Source organism: Anarhichas minor, unplaced genomic scaffold (assembly GCF_050575085.1).
Source record: "Anarhichas minor isolate MPS153535 unplaced genomic scaffold, ASM5057508v1 ptg000034l, whole genome shotgun sequence".
Lineage (NCBI taxonomy): Eukaryota > Metazoa > Chordata > Actinopteri > Perciformes > Anarhichadidae > Anarhichas > Anarhichas minor.
Window position 1 is genome coordinate 94,842 of NW_027466480.1, and position 21,196 is coordinate 116,037.

General features: G+C 43.0%; 1 protein-coding gene across 1 annotated transcript; it reads left to right on the top strand.

The window, feature by feature from the left end:
* The first annotated feature begins 10,276 nt into the window (after nt 1-10,276).
* Nucleotides 10,277-16,747, top strand: klhdc4 (kelch domain containing 4). Its single transcript, XM_076106588.1, has 13 exons — nt 10,277-10,521; nt 10,839-10,930; nt 11,609-11,687; nt 11,810-11,908; nt 12,330-12,466; nt 12,821-12,913; nt 13,599-13,761; nt 13,855-13,933; nt 14,026-14,234; nt 14,768-14,996; nt 15,086-15,268; nt 15,464-15,661; nt 16,354-16,747. The coding sequence occupies exons 1-13, from the start codon at nt 10,423-10,425 to the stop codon at nt 16,524-16,526; spliced, it is 1,833 nt and encodes a 610-aa protein (XP_075962703.1). The 5' UTR covers nt 10,277-10,422; the 3' UTR covers nt 16,527-16,747.
* The last annotated feature ends 4,449 nt before the right edge of the window (nt 16,748-21,196 follow it).

The following is a 21,196-nucleotide window of genomic DNA, read 5'->3' on the forward strand; positions in this document are numbered from 1 at the left end:
GTTTCAGATAAAAATAACTGTTGACTTACCATTTGAAGTGATGCTGTGAAGTCAATCGCTTTCAAACCGGACTAAACCTGTGATGAGAGCTTGAAATGCTGCTGCTTTTATCTTTCTTTCCTCTTGTTCTTTGGATGAACTTTGTCCTTTATGTTTTTATCCCGGAGAATAAAAATCAAGACAGAACCAAAATACAACCACTCTGCTTTTCTCTCATATCTTTTTAAAGTAAATACATTCCCAAATCCCCACTCCACATTTAGAGTCCCTTTTTAACGCATTGATCAGCAGGACCCTGTTAGGCTGGTTGCTGAGGTAAACATTACACACAGCTGATGAATGTTCATAGAAGCAAACAAACTAATCCTCTCAAGTATTCAGAGCATGGGCTGGAAGCGGGTGACTGATCCGAGGTCAGTTTTACAGCCTCATGGTAAAGTTAACCTCTATAGCCCTAGCCCTATTTGTAGGCCTCTGCTCGAAAATTGCATACCCATACTAAAGAGAGTCTATTTCTGCAACTACAAGGTCTATTTTAATCATTTAAAATTATATAATACAGGTAACACTTGTGAGATGTGCTGATATGTGTAAATATTGTGTATATGTTACTGGTTAATAACATATACACATATGGCACAGCTCAAATTGAAAAGTTCCAGGTTCGCCTGAAAAAAAAGCATTTATTGAACATTTTCTTTTAAATAATGCTGATTGAACCCTAAAATCACTCCACAGTCATAGCACAACAGGTATCTGGTCTGTCCAAGCTAATTTTACTTAGCAGGCCAGCATAAATGAGGTCTGAGTACAGAATTTCAAGCCAAATTTTCATTTTTGGAACCAGATTTTGCGCTGCTCTATTCTAATTTTATATACTATATAACTACATATTAACTATATATTCACTTGCTTTATCACTAAGAGTGTTCAATACATCATAATAAAGCAGTTTGCAATCATTTTCAGCCATGTTCAGTTATTTCCAGATGTCATAAGTGTCATTCATGAAAAAAACCTGCTCTGACTCAGTGTGTGTGTGGGATTTGTAAGGCCTGTGATTGGCGGATTTAGTTATATGGGCTCGACCCCCATGCGAAAAATAGGTTGGTCCAGGCGAAGAATGCGGGCCATTTTCGCATGCCAGGTCACAGCACGTTCATTTCAATGCAGGCAGAGAGACCAGGAAACGGAGCACAGCACTACAGCAACTTTCAATAGAATAACTGTTTTTTTCTGGACGAAAATCGCCAAAAGGTATGTAGATTTTCAATTTTATTTCTCGAGAGCAGTGTGCGGTTTCTTGGGGTTTGTCCTGTGACCTTTGAATGCTTTGTCGGAGATCTATTTGGACACGCTGGGTCGACACCGTATCGAGCCCTCGTGCGAATTCATGTATCCTTCGGCCATTTTCGCTGCCGGCTTTGTGATAAAATATGAATTTCTGCTGCATAGTTGACGGATTTTTTGCAGAAAAATCCTGATATATTGTGATAAATCTTCTAGTGTATTGAATTAGTTTGTGTATACTGTGTATAATTGGCTTGCATGATGATTTTGCTCGGACTTTCTTTTTTTTTGTTTTTGATATTTTACATATCTGGACCATTTTTCATATTATTTGATGAAGAGTCCATTCGGAACCTCGGTACCGGTACTCGAACCCCAAATGGGGCTCGCTCGGGCTAAAGAGGTATGAGGACAGGAAGGCTGAACCTCGAACAACACAAAGACGCAACTTCATCATAGACTAACTAAGGTTTTTTAACTTGTATTTGGACAAAGTCAACAGTTTCAGCATCACTGTTTGTGATCCGTTCTTTCTATTCGGCCATTTAGTAGCGATGCTGGAGATTACTATTGACCCTTCGCTAAGCCCTGCACCCCCTCTGCTAATCAGTCAAGCTGTCAGAGCTATGTTACTATGGAGCCCACACTGTCACTAACTGCACTGCCTGAAGAAGTATTATCTGGGTAAAGAAATTAGTGTTTTTTTTTAGCGAGAGTCTACAATATGTGTTTGAAAGATATATGAAGGATGTCAAACTTATTCAGCAGAGACAACAGGTTAAAAAGATAAAGTAGAAGCTAAAGTGAACCACCACATCACCTGGCGATCGAGACAGAAGACAATAAACGTAAGGAACAACACTGTTCCTGTATAGCCGGGTAGGTCTTTATTCACTGTTACAATCATTAAACGCAATAGCAGCGTGTGTATACATTCAGTATACCTCGAGCGTAACTTAGAAGTGCAAGCGCTAGTTAATGACGCGCTATGGTGCTCTGCTAATGTTAGCTCCACAGGTTCTTATGTAGAAATGTAACATTTTAGAAACATATGTCTCCTTCCAATTTTATCAGGCATTCATGATTTTTGCTAATTTACTATATAACTACTCTGATGTTGAAGTGGCATTACATTTGGTGAGGAGCGCATTATGACCCAACGTAAGGGACTTGACCAGGCATGGGCAAACTACGGCCCGCGGGCCGGATCCGGCCCGTCAAATATTGGTAGACCATTGTCCGAACTATAATAAAGACTATGGCTGGGCAGTATACCTGTTTTAATTTCCAGTATGATATGAATTCTTCACACACCATTATACCGGTGCATAGCCGAAACAACTGCTGTCTGCTTTCAACAGGCAGCTAAATGTATTCTTTGCCAATAGCGGTCAGCGCTAGTTCTCTTATATGTATTGAGAGGGACGCCTAGTCATGGTCATAACTTTATACCACAACAATTAACAACCCACAACTAACGCTCTTTAACAGAGCAAAACACCACAGCACAACAGTCTGTGACACATAAACAATTTGTAACACTAATAATTGTACATTTATAAAATTTCACCGCCGAACTGCATGCTGGGTACAGCTCACTCGCGAGCCTGCTAGCACAACAGTCTGCTAACAGCTGGGAGAGGCTCCGTCGCTCCAGTTACGTTACATTAAAGAACAGAACAGAGCGATGCAGGATGAACAAAGAGACCGGAGATGCACCGATAGAGTTTGACACATATGCAACGCTGATTACCGTGTAATATGTGTGATATTTGTTATAAATGTACGTTGGTACATAGAGGGTGATAAGAAGCTGTACATGGAGGGGCTTAGGACCCAGGGGAATGTAGGTGAAGGAAACAGGAAGAGACTGAAGACACGCCACACAAACAGCTGTTCACCGCTCGTCACGATCCTGCACACCAGTGATTCTCAACTGGTGGTTCGTCGCGGACCCGTTTTCAGTGGGTCGCGGGACTTTGCTTTATGCAGCGGAGTTATTCACGCTCCTTTCCAGCATTTACGGCACTTGTTCAGCGGTGCAGGAAAAACACAGACCAATGCGTTGTAAATCACGTCACGTGATGCAGTTTAGCCAATAAAATAAGGGTATTCTGATACGTTTCCTGACTCCAGTAAGATGTACCCACACCGTGACACAGGGGGGAGAGACAAGGAAAGACATTACAGAGCAGAACTCTGATAATGTTATTTGTGAAAGTCAAATATTTGCATCATCCCTTCAAATAATCAAACTGCTAAAAAGACCACAGTCATTAACCTTTACACTAAAAACACTGTGTCAAAAATGACTGCTTAATAAGTAAGTGCACGATAAAATATGCATTAATGCGATAAAAAATACTGTGTAAGATCCCAGTTAACTGATGAACACCTCAGATCTGTTCTGAGAATTACCACAACCAAACACCAAACGTTGATGCACTGGTTAAAAAGGGTGACCAACAACACTGTTCCCACTGAAATTAAATGTAAGTTACTTTTACTTGTAATTTATATTAGTTCACACAAACACTCCATTCATCTGCTACTGGCCCGGCCCGTCTGTCAAATTTTAAAACTCAATGTGGCCCCCGAGCCAAAAAGTTTGCCCACCCCTGGACTTGACACTTGACTTGGGACTCGAGCGCAAACATTTGAGACTACATAACAGCCACAATCTTACTCTGAAAGAGTGTTTTAGGAAATTGCAGTGTAGTGGAGGCTTCTGCAGGTTGCTGCAACATTTCACAGAGAGGCCTGAAGTTCCTGTCTTTTCTCAGGGCGGAGAGCCAGCAGACAGGGTTCCCCTCCGAAGAGATGCACGTGTGAGTTGTTGGAGGAACACCTGCTCCATGTGTGTGAGTGCTTTGTTTGACTGGCTACAATGCAACACTCATTATTTAGGAATTAACTGGATTTCTTTTCATGGATCCAGGCTTGAGTCGTTATTGGATTATTTAACTTACATTGTCTGTTATATAGTCTTTGTTAGTAGGAGATAAAACGTGGATATCAACATCTGGATTCCTCTTTTTTTTTAATCAACACATTCTGAGAGAATGCCAGACAAATTCATCTTTGTTTTTCTCAACCAATCTTGGATTGAGTTGAATCTGTTGACACAGGCCTGCTGTTGTATTGGTTCTTTGATGGGTGTAACAAAGAGGAATGCCTTCCCTTTCATTACAAAGAAAACATGCTGAGGAAGTTGAATGAACATGTACTGCAGATGTTTCCAGGACATCCTTAGCTGTGGGGATCTTTTACAATTGATCCTGTGATGTCCCTTGTCCAGTAGTTCAAAACATCTTACAAAGTGGTGGTTGCTTTCCATACCTTTGTTACGTATCTGAGCCCTTAAACTCCAGCTCAGCTGATGTTGAACTGTGATACACACTAGACCACGTGTGACTGACGGTTGTCTGGTTTGGCACGTCTGATAGAAACCATCAGACGTTTGTTTTCTATTCCAAACCAGGACTTACAATCATGATTATCACCCCAACGATCACACACTCTGTCCGTCCCGCTCTACTGTTTTTTCTTTTTGTGCAAAGAACTTTAAGGTGTGTTTCTGGCAGGTGAGAGTGAGCGGGCGTGAGCCAACGGAACGCAGCGTACAAACGAATGAACTCCTGACAGCTCACCGATGTTAAGACATTCCTCACTGAGTCACAGCAGACCAAGATGTATGTATGCTGAGACCGCTGAGTGTTTAAAGTCAGGCCGACCGGATCATTCACACCAAGCTAACCGCACGTTTGGATGGAGGTTTAGATAAGAGGTTTAGATAAGACCGTGAGGTCTAAAGGCTTTTGGTGCCGCGGTGGGCAATGCCCTTTTCGAGGAACATTTTTTTAGTTGCATGTGAGCATCATGTGCTTACTATAAACATAGAAAAAACTGCCAGCGGGGTCACCGATGCTGTGAAGACTGGCCTCTTCTTCAGGGTGAGTCGATTAATGAAACCTCTGCTGCACAACCCAACAGTTGGTCTAGTTGTGAATTAGACGAAGGCCAACATATGCTGCAGGACTGTTGACCCACTGCTTTATACTTTTTACTTTTGTAAAACATTACAAACTTGCTACAACGGTCAGACTGAATGGAGATGTGGTCTCTAGAGGGACTTGTTCAAAGCTGCCTAAACGATCTCTATGTTTTTTGTGATGACAAGTCGTTTTTGAAGGGAGAAGAGTTCCCTGCGATCCACAAATGTTTCTCACAATATACATGATAATAATAAGTAATGTTTAAAAAAAAAATATGACTCAATGTTTTTACTGAGCATATTTTAGCACATTGATTTAACACAGAAAGAAAGGGTGGACACACACAAGATAGAGATGTGTTTTATACTATTTTATATTACTATTTTTGTTTTACTGTTGTACTATGACATGTAGCTTGTTCACAAAATAACAAAATAAATGTTTGCTGATTGTGTCAGGTTTAGTGGATAACTTTCATATTGTGTTGATTTTGGCCGTCCCTGTGGACAAAAGCGGTAGTGTTTCTAAGGCACCAGAGCCCTCTTAGAAAACCTCTAATTTTATGACAGCGGGGTGTGACAGTGTGGCCCGCTTAGTCCTGGTTCTGGTTCTCCCATGCCTCCTTTCTCTCTAGTGGGCCCAGCAATACAGTGTGGTGTCGGTGTTGGCTTCCAGCGGGGACCGACACAGCAGCGAGGTGACGCTCTGCTCCTGGTCAGAGGAGGAGACGCTGTTGCTGGGCGCAGAGCACTCCACCTCCTGCCGGAGCTCCAACTGCAGGTCGGCAGCGGCAGCAAAGCCGGATCTGGGTCTGAAGGTCTGATTTTGCCTGGAATCCAACCAGTTGGCATCGATAACAGGCATTAAGAATAACTACAAAGACATTTTTCTTACTTATGAAGGTCAAATAGAGGCATCAGTATTTTATTAACAATGTTTCATAACGAGTTCAATGTTCCTCATGCATGGTAACTTCAACTATTTCTTCTTTTTCCCACACCGTGATGCTGCAGATAAAGGCTGTGTGAGAGGAAACCTGACCACAGAACAACAAACAGTCGATATCCTCACGACAGGGGACACAGACAGGTGTGAGCTCTGATTTTCACTTCCCTACATTAACACACACACACACACACATACATACACTGGTAGCAGTGTTTACATGCTCCTTGGGACATACCGAGTACACATGAGCATAGAGGCTCACACAAAGACACAGACACACACACTGGGTGGTGCACTGGGATCAACCGGCCACTGTTTACTTGTGCTTGTCTTTCTCTATTGTTTCTGAGGTTTAAAGGAGCACAGAGGATGAAGATGTGAAAACACACACACACACACACACACACACACACACACACCACCTCCACATTCTGTTTGTATTTGTCTTGCTGCTGACTTGATTTTTATAAAATTTGTGGAAATTATGAGGCATATGTGTTTTCACGGTCAGTACATATTCTACACAAATAGATTCTATTATTTCATGGTACTTTCATAATTTTAATTAAAATAGTCAGAGCTATTTTGCTATTACTATTCTAATTTGCACTATTCTTACTTTGCTGTCTGAGACTGCCATCAATACATAGACATCAATACAATTAATAGCTTTCTTGCTTAGTCTGAGATCTCAACACGTTTCATGCATTAAAGGACCAACTTGTGTCCATTTAGGGAGGTCTATTGGCAGAAATGGAATATAATATTGGTAAGAATCCTTAGTATAATGACCTGAAACGAAGAACACAAATTGTGTGTGTATTCCTGCTCTCTCGTTCGTGTGTGTGCAGCAACAGCATCTGTTTCCAAAAGCTTGATAATCACAGCCTGGGTAATTTCTCTTTTCAGGTATTTAACATCGCTGCTCATCTCATCATCTCGGTCCTTTATTCTCTCCCCTCAGCATCAGTCACGACCAGACGTTCAGGCTAACAGGCAAACGGCACGGTGCTGAGGGCAGTATTGACGCAAGGATGCTGAGTCACAAAAGCATTTGTGCATGTGTGTGTATTGATGCAGAGGGGCACAGGTGTAAGCCAGCCATCTGTTCTTCCGTCTTCATCGGAGTAAACAGCATTTGTTCAGAGAAGATGTCCATGTTTTCGCTCACTGAACTGCGTTGTCAAGTCAAGTTAACTTCAATCGACTTGAATCAGATCCAGTCAAGTCAAACTAATTCCATGCAAAGCCAAATCATTTCAAATCAAAACTAGTCAACCCATGTCATGTCAATTCAAAGACTCGACTGTCTAGTCATGCTGAAGAACCACAAAACCAGCCAAATCAATTCAAGTCACGACAAATTAAATCAACAAACTGATTTAAGTTGTCAAGTCTTGTCATGTTACGTCATGTCATGTCATGTCAATTTAAGTCAAGTCTTATCATGTCAATTCAATTCAATTTGAGTCAAGTCAACTCATGTCTTGTCAATTTAAGCCAACTCAATTTAAGTCAAGTCAAGTAAATTTAAAGTCAAGTCAACTCGATTTACGTCAAGTCAAGTAAAATCAAAAACTGAAGTCAAGTGAAGTAATTTTCTTTGCTTGCATTTAAATCATAACGTGCCTTCTATAGTAAGTGTAAGTGATAGTAAAAGCAACATCTGCATCTGTTGCAAATATTCGCCGTTCACGGGAGACAGCAAATTGTTTATAGCATGGCATTTTTAGCCATCAGAAGCTTGTATTCACAATGTCTGCTGATCTGCATAACTACGCCAGTTTAATACATCAAAGGGCTTGTGTGCCCCATATTTGCCTGTAGGGCATGGAAATGCATCCTTCATATATCAGTAAGTCTGCAGACTGGTCACTAGAACTATCATCTGGGAACCAACATTGCTCATGGGCCCCTGTCTCATGGATCCCCACATGACTCCAACGAAATGTTTTAGTGTGTCTGGCTCCCAGGAAGGAGAGGGCTTTTCTTATTTGGAACACACATATAGGCTACGATGGGATTTTGTAGTTCATCATGCCAATTATTTGCTTGACATGATCTGTACCAACACACACACAGTGGTACATACCATGTTGCGCCTCAGAAAAGCACCAAAGGTTAGCAGTCAGGAGTGAGTTGTGGGCATAGCAGTTGTGTGTGTGTGTGTGTGTGTGTGTGTGTGTGTGTGTGTGTGTGTGTGTGTGTGTGTGTGTGTGTGTGTGTGTGTGTGTGTGTGTGTGTGTGTGTGTGTGTGTGTGTGTGTGTGTGTGTGTGTGTGTGTGTGTGTGTGTGTGTGTGTGTGTGTGTGTGTGTGTGTGTGTGTGTGTGTGGTCAATTGATGTGTTTGTACATGCGTGTCTGAGCTTTTGTGAATAATTGATGTGTTTGTACATGCGTGTCTGAGCTTTTGTGAATGTTTGTAGATGCTGGGAAGGAAAATGAATATCACAATATGCTGACAGATGGTTGGAAAGAGCAGACAGCAGAGACTGGCCTTGATGAATTCATAGGTCATTTCTAAACATCGTCTCCTCCATTTTTAATAACCGTGAACAGATATGAAATAATTAGATGAAGGATAAGACCTCCATTTAACCAGAGAGGGCCGATCCATTCAAAATGAGCGGGAGGCATAGATGAGACACTGATATGGTGAAAGCAATATATAGTAAAGCAAGCAATCTTGTTTGATCATTTGACTGCCAAATTAAAATTCTGCAGTTGGCAATATATATCTGTAAAGAGAGCCTCCCTCCAGATATCGTTAGCAATAATTGAGGCATCGCTTTAATTGGACATTTTATCTATTTGAGTGTCAGGCACTAAAATATTTCTAAACCTCTCATTATCAAAGGAGACTAACACAATGTGCCCGGAAGTTGCCGTGCTATTGTAATGCTGCAGTTTAAGTTTAACTGTAAAGGTTTTGAATGACCAAAGCAACACACAACTAGTATCTTCTGTTTATAATAAGCACCGTCATCCACGGGTGTTTAAGCCATCTTTGAGAAAAAGAGATTACCTGACTTTCAGCATCAAAGCATCACATTATAGCTGAGAATTAATATTGTTTAACGTTGCAGCTTTAGTTTACAGGAGAGATGACTGCTGCTGTGGGCCTGCAGGGCGTGCCCAGAGGGGTTTGAGTGACAAACACATGCCATATAAAGGTGTCAAGATACTTTCCTGCTTATTATAGCACTTGTGGTTTCTCTCTGTGACATTCCACACACACTGAAGATAAAAGGGCATGTGTATTCAAACATGCAGACAGAGGTAACACGGAGTGTGTAAATGCTACCGCCAATCATTGTTGTTGTTATCATCCTAATCATTATCATCACCATCATCATCATGGCAGTTACTTAAGCCCCCAGCAGTGTTTTTCAACCTTTCCTGAGCCGCGGTACATTTTTACGCGGTACACAAAAAAACAAAAAAGTTATAAAATGACACATTGTAGCATAATAGAGCATATATGCTGACAATTTAATGGCAAGTCTCTCAATTTGTGGATCCTTACTCAGTGTGAAACCTGGGCCTGTTTAGATGAACACAAAGCTGATATCCTAGCAGAAACTGAAGAAAGGCACACGAAGCTCTTCCTCAAGAACTCTGTCTCTCTCTCTGGTTTTAGTTTTGTTGTCCAGGGCCCACTTCAGAGTCTGCATTTTTCATTTTTAAATATTTCTCCATCGCTGTTCGTCTTGTCACTGCAACCTCTCCCATCATTTAATTATACTGTCTTAAATTAACAAGGTCATTATTGCGCTACCTACTGCCACCCACTGACATTGAAGAGTATTTAATTACTTAGCCAGCCACTATATTGCAGGCTCAACAATGGCAAATTATTTTCTCTACAGGAAAGACACCATAGCGGTCACTTTATTATTTAATTCTTTTTTTACACCATACATATGTATACATTTTGCCCATTTTGAGCATTCAAAGGGTACTTTAGAGTGTTTTTTGCTGAGGCCACCAGTGTCCTCCGCCACACTAGAGGGCGCTGTTACACGTCCACACTGAGCTTAAGTCTGTTGCAGGAAGTGAATGTCACTTGCCAGAGGAAAGGCATCGGCGCTCGGCATGCGAGTTTGTTTGGATTTCCACGTGACACCGACCTCATTGAAAACGAGAGATACAACCCCCCGAAATATAACATCAGTGCACCACGACAGTCATGGGCAAAAAAAGCAAGAAAGAAAAGAAGGTGAAGGGAGCGGAGAAGACAGCTGCCAAGATGGAGAAGAAAGTTTCAAAGAGGTCCAAACGAGAGGAGGTAACGTTAATGTTAATATGGGCTGAACTATTAACACTACGTTAATATGTGTACTCTTTGTACAAATGATAATGCTAATATATTGTGAAAATGACGTTAGCTAGCGTTAGCTCAGGTCTGCTAACTAACTGCATAGTTTACCACAAATGCTAACTACAGTCTAAATCAGTGGCAGGTAACAACTGTTTGTTATTAGGACTAGCAATGTTACTAATAACATGAGCAATATTACTAGGACCCTCAACATATCTCTAATATCTTTTGTTTACGTTTATCCGGTTTTGTTCTCATTACTTTTCATCCTTCTCTGTCTCCAGGAGGATTTGGAGGCTCTGATTGCTGAGTTTCAGAATCTGGATTCAAAGAAGACCATAGTAGTAGAGACAACATGTCCACCTCCATCAGCGAGGTGAAGGACCGCGCCGCTCACCTTCAAGTTCAACTTCACTGTGTCCCCATCGGGACAACTTGTCTCGCATTTACAGTCTCGACTGTTGACGTCTATATTTCCACATTGGCTGAACATATTCTTACCATTCATACTGCGTTTTTATCGTCCATCACTTACTGTGTTAGTTTATATCAAGCGATACACACACACACACACACCCCCTGGGAACATTGGCGGTGAACCCATGTGCCAACCAAACCAAGTAATAATGGGAAGTGTGATAACTGACTCTACCACAGAGTTGTTGAAGAGTTTCATGAGTTTTCCACACCGCCCAATCTAGTTGAGCTTTAAAAGGAGGTTGCTGTTGCTGCAGGTCTGCTATACTGGTGGTGTTGTTATGCTAAACTGCTGATGTTTAGCAGTTAGATTTACCATCCAGAGGGACGAAGGAACTGGAGCACACCGATTGACTTGTAGCCTTTAATTATTATTATTTTTTATTAATTTGTTCCAGACCAAATTTCTTTGTAGTTTTAAGGCTAAAATCACACAGCTGCTGTCACAAAATCTTGTGGTTGGTTCCATTGGCCTCTTTCACCCCACAAACCAATCTCACCGACGCCGGGCCAACTGAGCTGACTCCGTTTTAAACCGAGCCCTTCAGGTCTCTGATGTCTTTTTGTGTTTTTTCAGATTGAGTGCGTCTCTCTCTGGCCATCCGGAGAAAGATGAACTCATCCTGTTTGGAGGAGAATTCTTCAACGGAAAGAAGGTAGCGGAAAATCCTCTTTAATGACTGAATGAGCAGGAAGCTCGCATGCTTTGATTTTTGCCAAATTATTAATAAATCCTCATCTAAAACCCGTTTTTTTTTTTTTGTTTGTTTTTTGGCAGACGTACCTGTACAACGATCTGTTTTTCTACAGCATCAAGAAGAACAGCTGGGTGAAATCAGACATCCCCAACCCTCCTCCGCCTCGCTGCTCTCACCAGGTACGAGGATCCCAGATCCTCCTGTGCTGCTCGCTGTCTGGCCCTCTCCCTGTGTGAGCTCTCAGCTTTGTTGTGTCTGATCTGATTCTCAGCAACAGTTTTAGTTACTTCCACATGAGCAGAGGCGTGTTGACTGATATAAATCAAATGACAGGTATGCAGCTAAATTTGATAGACCCTTGTAGTGCTGCTTAATCCACCGCAACACTATTTGAAGTCCTTTATTTGATGTGATTCTCCGATTAAACCACAAGAGGGCAGACGGCAGTTGAGGAAACTTATCGGCAACGTCATCACGACTATTATGTTGCAAGACAACTAATTCAATCTGAGGACATCAAACCTCTTTATCTCGCTCTGTTCATGCACCCCTCTCCCTCCCCTCCTTTTCTCCCTCCCTCCCTCCCTTCCCTCCTCTCAGGCGGTGGTAGTTCCCCAGGGTGGGGGTCAGCTCTGGGTGTTTGGGGGAGAGTTCGCCTCTCCAAACGGGGAGCAGTTCTACCACTACAAGGACCTCTGGGTGCTGCACCTGGCCACGCACACGTGGGAGAACATCAAGTGAGTGTAGAGGGCCGTACAAACAAGACGTGAGGATGAACCGGGGGGGGGGGGGCGGGTGTTGTAAATGGGAGTAATGATCGGCAGAATGAACGTTTAAACAGGGACCTGAGGGTGACCAGCAATACTATTTCATCGTAATGAGTTCATTCCATCCTGTAATGTGAGTCTTATCAGTGGATAGATGAGTTGATTGCTTGGGTAATAAAAAAAACAAAACAAGTTAACAGCTCCATAAAATCAAAAGCTCGATTTTAAAAAGTCCCACACGGTGTTGTGGGTGTTTCACTTTGCAGGCATCAGCGATCCGAAGTGATTTCAGTTTTTTTTCTTTTTTTCTTTTTTCCTCCCCAGGGTGCCTGGTGGTCCACCGGGTCGCAGCGGCCACCGCATGGTCCTCAGCAAGAAACAGCTGCTGGTGTTTGGAGGTTTCCACGAGAGCAACAGGTAGGCAGAGCGTTACCGAGTGATCAAACGAGGACAGTGTGTCTGTAATGGAGTGGACGGAGAACGGGTAACGTGTTCCATTACGTCATTACTTCCTTCACACCCGTTAATGGGAGAGTGGAGACGGCTTATTGTAAACCCTGTTCATTCTACAAACAAACAAACTCACAGAGATCAGTTTTATCTCTTCTGGTAAACACATCGCATGTAATAAGTTACAACATCATTCTGTGAATGAGCATTGAATTCTCAACTTATCGTATCATATCTGGCCATGAGCTCAATATTTTTATGTTATCAGCTTGTCTCTCACAGCTCTGACGTTGGGACATTTTGGGTTTGAGCTGAATGAGAGCGACGTGTTGTTGCTGCTTCTATCTCATCGAATGTGTTTTTGTAAACAAACTGAAAGTGATTGGCAGGAAGTTCTCTGTGAAGGAATAAATGACTCTATATCCCCTTCTGACAAAAGATTCTTATTTATTTAAGTGCAATTTATGTTAACAGAGCCAGAGAATCCATTTCATTTCCATTTTGGTTGAGATAAAAAATTTTATTTTGAGTTTGAGACCGACATCTAATCAGCAATCTCTTCGCAATCTGCGATAAAGTCGACAGTCCTCGAGCTCTTAAATGTCTCAAAGTTGTGATTTAGTTTCAGCCCGTTCCTCTCCTCCGCCTGCAGGGATTTTATCTACTACAACGACATCTACTCCTTCTCCCTGGACACCTTCTCCTGGTCACGCCTCGCTCCATCAGGCTCCGCCCCCTCCCCACGCTCCGCCTCTCAGATGACCTCCACGCCCGACGGCATGGGCGTCGTCATCTACGGGGGATACTCCAAAGTGGTGAGTGTGTGTGTATGTGTGTGTGTGGCTCTCCCCCGTATTGATAATGCATTACGTTTTGTGATCTGCCTGATTGTGTGCGTTTTTATTTAGCGAGTCAAGAAGGACGTAGAGAAGGGGACCATCCACTCCGACATGTTCCTTCTCAAGCGAGAGGGTAAAGAAGGCCAAGGTACACAAACACTTAAGGTCACGAAATAATCAAAATCATTCAGCTTCTTTGCTTGTTTGCTGATCTTCCACTGATTCCCCCCCGTCCTGCAGAGAAGTGGTCGTGGTCCAGGGTGAGCCCCTCTGGGAACAAGCCCACTCCCCGCTCTGGTTTCTCGGGGTCGGCGGGCCCGGCGGGGCGGGCGGTGCTGTTCGGCGGGGTTTGCGACGAGGAAGAGGAGGAGACGCTGGAGGGCGACTTCTACAACGACCTCTACCTGTATGACACGGTGAAGAGCCGCTGGTTCCCCGGCCTGCTCAGGGTAAGACACAAGGAGCCGCTAGATCAGTGTTTGGATGAAAGGATATGATATACAATATTTAATCTATATTTCGTTAGATAAAAATTCAAATGATCACATCAACTTTAAAAAATATATACTTTTGGACTTTAAAACGCTCTTTAAAAGCTTCAAACCGGTGACCTTTCGTTGCACCGATTACAAGGTTAACAGTAGAAATGTTACCGAGTAATCTACTAGGAATGTGCTCGTGCATGTACGTGATCGGCCAACGCGGGGCATTACCGTATGATGTTGCGTTGAAACTCTTTTTTGCCGGATGATGGAGCCTCCTCCGGTGGCATCCCCGCTGCGCTGCTGGACCGGCCTCATTCAAATGAATGAGAGGCCTGCGGCCTGGATCCGCACAACTATGAATAGCCGACCACTTTTTAAAATGGATTAATCATTTCCATCAAAGTCCTCATTACTGATTGGAACCATCCCCTCTCAAGGGAACTGCCGGTCAACTGCAGGGTGTCGATGCTTCCACTTGTTTATCCTTTTGTTTCCAGGGAAACAAGTCGGAGAAGAAGAAACGGAGACGGGGGAAGAAGGGTGGAGCAGAGGGGGAGGGAGCAGACGGGAAGGAGGAGGAGGAGGGGGCACCGCAAGGACCCACTGAGGTCATCAAGGAGATTGTCACCGAGGACGGCACAGTGATGACCATCAAGGAAGTGATCCCTGGAGCTCAGGAGGAGGACGAGGATGATGAAGAGGAAGAAGAGGAGGAGGAGGGCGATGGCAAGATTACACTCGCACACTAAACACATTTAAGGTGTGAGAAAATATCGATAGGTTGGACAATCACGGGCTTTGTTTTGTTTTTTCAGCCTCGGCCCCCCTGGTGGAGCCCTGCGCGAGGTCCAGCGCCATGGCAACGGTGCGTCAGGGAAAGCTCTTCCTGTACGGAGGGATGTTCGAGGTCGGCGACCGCCAGTTCACCCTGAACGACTTCTACTCTCTGGACCTCAACAAGATGGACCAGTGGGAGGTTCTGGTGGAAATGGACCCAAGTGAGTGAAAAGAAAGACAAGTCAAGAACACATGAGTGAAATAACACACGTAGATTACAAAAAATATGATATGAAATGTAAAGCAGCCAGTGTGCTGATTTGTCTCGTTTGAATATATAGAGCTGGAGGATGATACGACGGCAGGGAACTCTGTGAGCTTTCATTTAGATTTATGTTTTTTTGTTTTCTCCACAGAGACACAGGAGTGGCTGGAGGAGTCTGAGTCAGAGGAGGAAGATGAAGAGGAGAAGGAGGAGGCGGCGAAAGGAGCAGAAGAGGAGAAGGAGGAGGCAAAAGGAGCAGAAGGAGCAGAAGAGGAGAAGGAGGCAAAAGGAGCAGAGGAGGAGGAGGAGGAGGAGGAGGAGTCCGAAGAGGAGAGCGAGGATGAGGATGGCAAGGGATTATTCCTCTCTTTCACTGTCTTATAATTATCTTTGTCTTTATTTTTCCCTTCATGCTATTTATAACGAGCAACAAGTACAGTATGCAGATCAGGATGCTTGATATTTAAGGTATAATATAATAATAATAAAATACCTTATATGAGGTAAACTAACCTCACAAACACACGAGAAAGCATCTCCTATATGAAAGCTGGTATGATGTCAATGGACTCTAGATGCTGAATGTAGATTTCAATAGAAACCAACATCTTCAGTCTTAATGGGCCACATCAGTATATTGGCTGTTATCAGCTCATTGCAAATGAAAATGCAGTGATGCTAAATGCTAATATATAATACCATCACAACATCAACATGCTGATGTTGTGCGTATAACGTAAACCATCTTAGTTTACCGTATTTACCAATATTTAAACAAATGGTCATCTTGTGGGTGAAATATTCCTCATTAATGGATTATTTTTCTCAGATTTGACGAAGCTCCTCCCGAACCAGAAAACACATTAGTACACACAGTAGTACTTGTAGTGTCTTAATGAGAGTTATATATTGGGAGATTTGGAGCAGATTGGCTCCTTTTTTAAAGATGTTTGATTTGGCAAGAAACCAGCTACAAGCTGTTCTCAAGTAAATGGAACCAGGACCAACGTATTTAACCTCTCTAAACGTGTGTGTTTGCAGATGAAGAGGAGCACCCCGCAGTGCAGGAGGGAGAGACGGTGACGGACTACCAGACCCGCACGGCGCAGTACTGGATCGGACTGGCACGGGTCAACATGGGCCCCGACGCCAAGGACAAGAAGGTCACCAAGGTCGCCCTCGCCATGGCCAAAGTCTTCTTTGAAGACCAATAGTGGGATACGTGTGTGTGTGTGTGTGTGTGTGTGTGTGTGTGTGTGTGTGTGTGTGTGTGTGTGTGTAAAATAGTGTCTTAAAATTACCTTTTTTAAAACATGTCCTTTGTGCTGCAAATATTCAGTAATGCAAATTGATTTTTTTTTTTAATGACGTTAAAAACTGAAAACAAAAACATTTAGTTTTCTCCCACTGATCAAATAAAATGTTAACACATGGACTGTTTTCTGTTTATGAATTTATCGTTACATTAGATCGAAGATTGTGGTTTCATTCATTTTGAATAAAATAACTCATAACTTATATTAGATGATTTTCAACATTAGTTCATATTTTATGTGGCACTTATCCATAGTCCGTGTTTTACCTTCAGAAGATGGTAGTCAGCACTGCCCCAGTCTGGAGAAACCGACAGGAGGACCAGCACGGGAGCAAAGCATGCACTGCTGTGCACCAACTAAAGAAAGCAGTTTCAGCTGTAGTGTACGCTAGATTTAGAGTTTAACTGCTTTAGCTTGCCGTCAGACAGTCCTCTCCAAGTTCTGTGCTCTCTTTAGTAATAAAAACCCAGTAACTCTTACCTCGCAGGTCACGGCCGTAGACCAGCAAGTGTCTTGCGAGGTAAAAATACTGTTAATGGAGTCTTGCGGCTTTGAAGGAAACACAGATTGATATAATGGCTTCAATTCCCTGCTGGCAAAGTAAAGCGCTGAAAATATTCTAAAAATAGTGCACACTTAAATTGATTATTTTTTTTTTTTTTAGCTGTCTAAAATAGGTTTTGCTGCTGCCCCCATCCACAGACCCCATCCACCCCCTCTTAAAATAAGAGGGGTTGCTGTTTACGATCCAATCGGTGATGTCACAGAAGTGCAGAGAGCCGTGTAACGAACCAGCTACAAGCTGCGGCTCGTCGAGACGCAAACCTGCTTTCTTTTTTGTCCACTTGGTGGCAGCACAACAGGCCCCAAACACAACGTTGAGATATTATCGTGTAAAGTTAATATTGTGAGTGTGTTGGCAAACAGCCGCCTGTTCACACACCCTGCAGATACAGAGCAACATCAGCATTCATTTGGACTTGTGTTTCCAGCCGCTTGACGAATGTAAGTCCAGTATTCACTCTGCTGTTAGCTCGGTCTGTATGTCCACCAGCTAGCTGCTAACTTTGGCTGCAGTTGATGAACTGCACGGTTGGGTTTTAACTCTCTTTAGGTTTGTTGTACAGTTACACATTACTCATTTGATCATCGATAATATAATATTGACTAGTGCAGCTTCAAGGCCCAGTGGTAATAACTTTGTTCCCATGTAACCAAAAGTTGTTTACTTCTACAAGAGGTAATTCAAAGTGAAGACGCAACTGAAAATACGATACATTTCCCAAATATGTTTGAAAATAATCCAATATGTATAATGTACCATGTGCATATGTATTTCTAGATTGGGTTTGCCTCCATCTGGTGGACGTTTTTGTCAGTGCATTCAGTCACAGCAGGGCGAGTGCTTAAGAAGCCCCACCTGAAATTGGAAGTTTTATTGGAGGTTTGAGCAGAAAGTATATGGAAAAGTAGCCCAAAGCTGAAAATCAAACCATGACCTGGCATTTCTGTAGTTCCCTCTGATTTAACTGTGACGCTTTAAACTGGTCCTCTTTTCCATCATTCGGGCCAAGCTGTCAAGTTCCCTATAACTGATTCATAATGATATCATGGTTTGATGTGCCCCCCCTGCTGATGGCTGGCAGCAACACATGCCGTTTGTCTTGAGTTGTACTCCTCTACAACAATCATGGGAGGGGAGGGGGGGGCAGGAAGAGAGAGGCAGGTGAGATGAGCGGCGGAGGAACGACAGCGTTCAGGGATCTTCAAGTGATGAGAGGGGGATGTGAGGGGAGGAGGTAGAGAGAGAGAGAGTGAAGAAGATGGGGCGACGGCAGAGGAGGGAAAAGGAGGAGGGGACGAGTGTGCGTCGTGTCAAGAAAGACATCAGTCACCATTGCGAGCACCATCCTCTCCCTCTGACCTATTTTATCCTCCATCAGCATGTTGAGCGAGGGATGAGAGGAGGCTGATGAATAATAGAGGAGAGGGAGAGATGGATGAGAATGAGGCTGCCTTCCTCTCGTTCCCCCCCCCCCCCTTTTTTTTTTCTTCTGCGACCCCCTTTTTTATTTTAACTCCGGGACAAGAAAAGATTTTATAAATAACTAAGGAGAAGGTTTTTTTGGGTGCGCTTCTGACGTGGGGGGGCACGTATAGTGCGTAATCGTCAGAAACACGTCAGTCGTGAGAGAAACTTACTGGTACTTTATGTCAATAAAGGAGGACATTTCTAGCTATATGTGAAGCTGTTGTCAGGCTTGTTATTAATAAAGTCTGTTTGGAGAAGAATCACTTTTGGATCATGGATGATGATGTCACAGGGGCCAGAACTATAGTAACCCAATGAGGTTCCCCTTTGACCAGTGGATGGAAACCACCGTTTGTGTTACTTTCATTATTTTTTTGTTGGTGGTTCAGTCATTTTGATCCTCAGGTGCACAATTCCAAGGCACAATTATTGACCAGCCAGAGGAGCTTCCTAATTGGTTGCTTGGAGATGTCACTCATTGTTCAGACAAACCAGATGGTCAGCAAATACAGCGCGCTGCTGGACAACACTGCCTAAATGGAAAATAACTAACATTTAGCAATGTTAGTTAATTTAGTAACATTTAGTTACAGAGCGATACAGCGTTTTTTTCTTCTCATCTTGGTTTTACGACCCACAGCTGTACTGTTTTGGTTCGCACTCATCACTGCCATCAGCAACAGGCAGCTTTTCCAGCAGAGCGCCCTGGTAAACCTACTGTCCGGTACCCGATCAGCACCACACGGCACAGGAACAGAGTTGGTTGCTAGCTCGCTAGCTTAGCATTTAGCTGCTTCAGAGCTAGATATTTCCCTCAGTAGTTGGTGGAGACCAAAAACAGAGCTCCAAGGATTTAGCTCTTTTTTGGGGTCCACCAACTGAAGACTTCAAATGATGATAACTTTCGTCTATCGTGTATAAATGAGTAACCGTTTGCTAGCATGTTTTGCCATATGCATATTTTTTATTAATTGTGCTATTTAGAGTGTTATTATATTGACTTAAAAGCTGAAAAAATGTAAATGTTATCTTATTGCTGTTTGCCCCAAAGCGGCTTAAAAAAATTAGTTAATGCAGTTTTAAAAACTGCAAATGTACCTTTTGATTTTCTGCTGTAGATGAGTCCTCCATCACCCCCCACCCTCCCTTTCTTTTACCAAATCAGAAGGAAGGGGCTACTGTCCCAAACAATTTTTTGGAACTTTGTGAAACGAAAATTCAACAGGTGCGCCCATTTCATGCAATGATTGGCCAGGTGTGTGGAGGTGAGTAATTAAGCAGGGTTTGATCTCTCATTTTTTAAATCCTGCACACAACAACCCGTCACTATTTGTGTGTATTGATAAGTGCAACATTGTTAATGCCTTAGAAGGAAAGACTGACCCAAGTGTGTTCTCCATTTGAATATTCAATCCCATCTCCAACAATGTTACCTTCTCATACAACTATAATGCATTCAATTGAAGTGCCGAGGGAAATTAAACAAGTTAAATGTTGAATTAAGATCTATAAAACCTATATACCTCATTGTACATAATTTCGCCAATGCTCTGCTTTTTTAAATTATGTGAACCCAGTAACCGTTATCTACGTTTGTGTCAGCGCCTTTTAGCTCTTATTCACTCTGTTCAGAGGATGTCATGGATTTGTGTGCGCAGACACTTGCGTTACTAACTTCTCTAAATCCTAATCCTTCCGTTGTGGTCAGGAAATCCCACTAACTGTGCATCGCCTCTCCTGTTCTCTCGGTCACCTGCTCACCTTCTTTCTCTCTCTCTCTCTCTCTCTCTCTCTCTCTCTCTCTCTCTCTCCCTCCCTCCCTCACCCTCCTCCACCCCCCTCTCTCTACTATCAGTGTGTTTAGAGGCCTAAACCTTAATCCCCAGCCTCACAGTGATTTTATTACTGTAATCTGGGCTGGAATTGGTTTAGCTCTCCCACACACTGGCAGACAGAAGGACAAGGACAACAACAGCAACACGGGCGGTTGCAGGGAGGAGCTGAACGTGAAAAGGAGGACAGGGGAAGAGGTTTAAGAGGGGAAGGATGAGAGGACATGAGAGGTAGGAGGGGACAGACGGGGGAGTTGATTCTTAAATCATTTTAGTAATATTTGTATCGTCTGGCATTTCCTTTCTGCCCACACTAAGATCTGATCATCACAACACAAAACTCAAAAAGGAGGCACGTAAACCAAAAAACATGTTCCGACAGCAGTGAAGAACATAGTTAAATAAATGCATGCAGTCAGGAGGGCATGCTCTATTGGCCCAATGCGTTGAAGCCTTTGGAATCCAGAAAAACCTTCATACCCAGTTAGCAACTTACATAGGAACTAATGGGGTGGCGTCTGGGAACACAGTATCCAGTTTTCTTAATACATCCGTGATTTGCGCCTTTTTGCCGACATTGTCAGCTGAAACGCAGCGCAACTGTGAACGGCTTTGAACAGAAATGAAAAGTAACGAATAGCAAACAGTGCAGGAGCATCTATCTGCCTGATGTGAAGATTTGCCTATTAAAGCTAGGGTAGGTA

Coding starts and splice junctions, on each gene's coding strand:
- klhdc4 (XM_076106588.1), top strand. CDS start 10,423: ATGGGCAAAAAAAGCAAGAAAGAAAAGAAGGTGAAGGGAGCGGAGAAG. Junction 14,235..14,767: donor GGTTCCCCGGCCTGCTCAGG/GTAAGACACAAG, acceptor TTTTGTTTCCAG/GGAAACAAGTCGGAGAAGAA. Junction 15,662..16,353: donor GGAGAGCGAGGATGAGGATG/GCAAGGGATTAT, acceptor GTGTGTTTGCAG/ATGAAGAGGAGCACCCCGCA.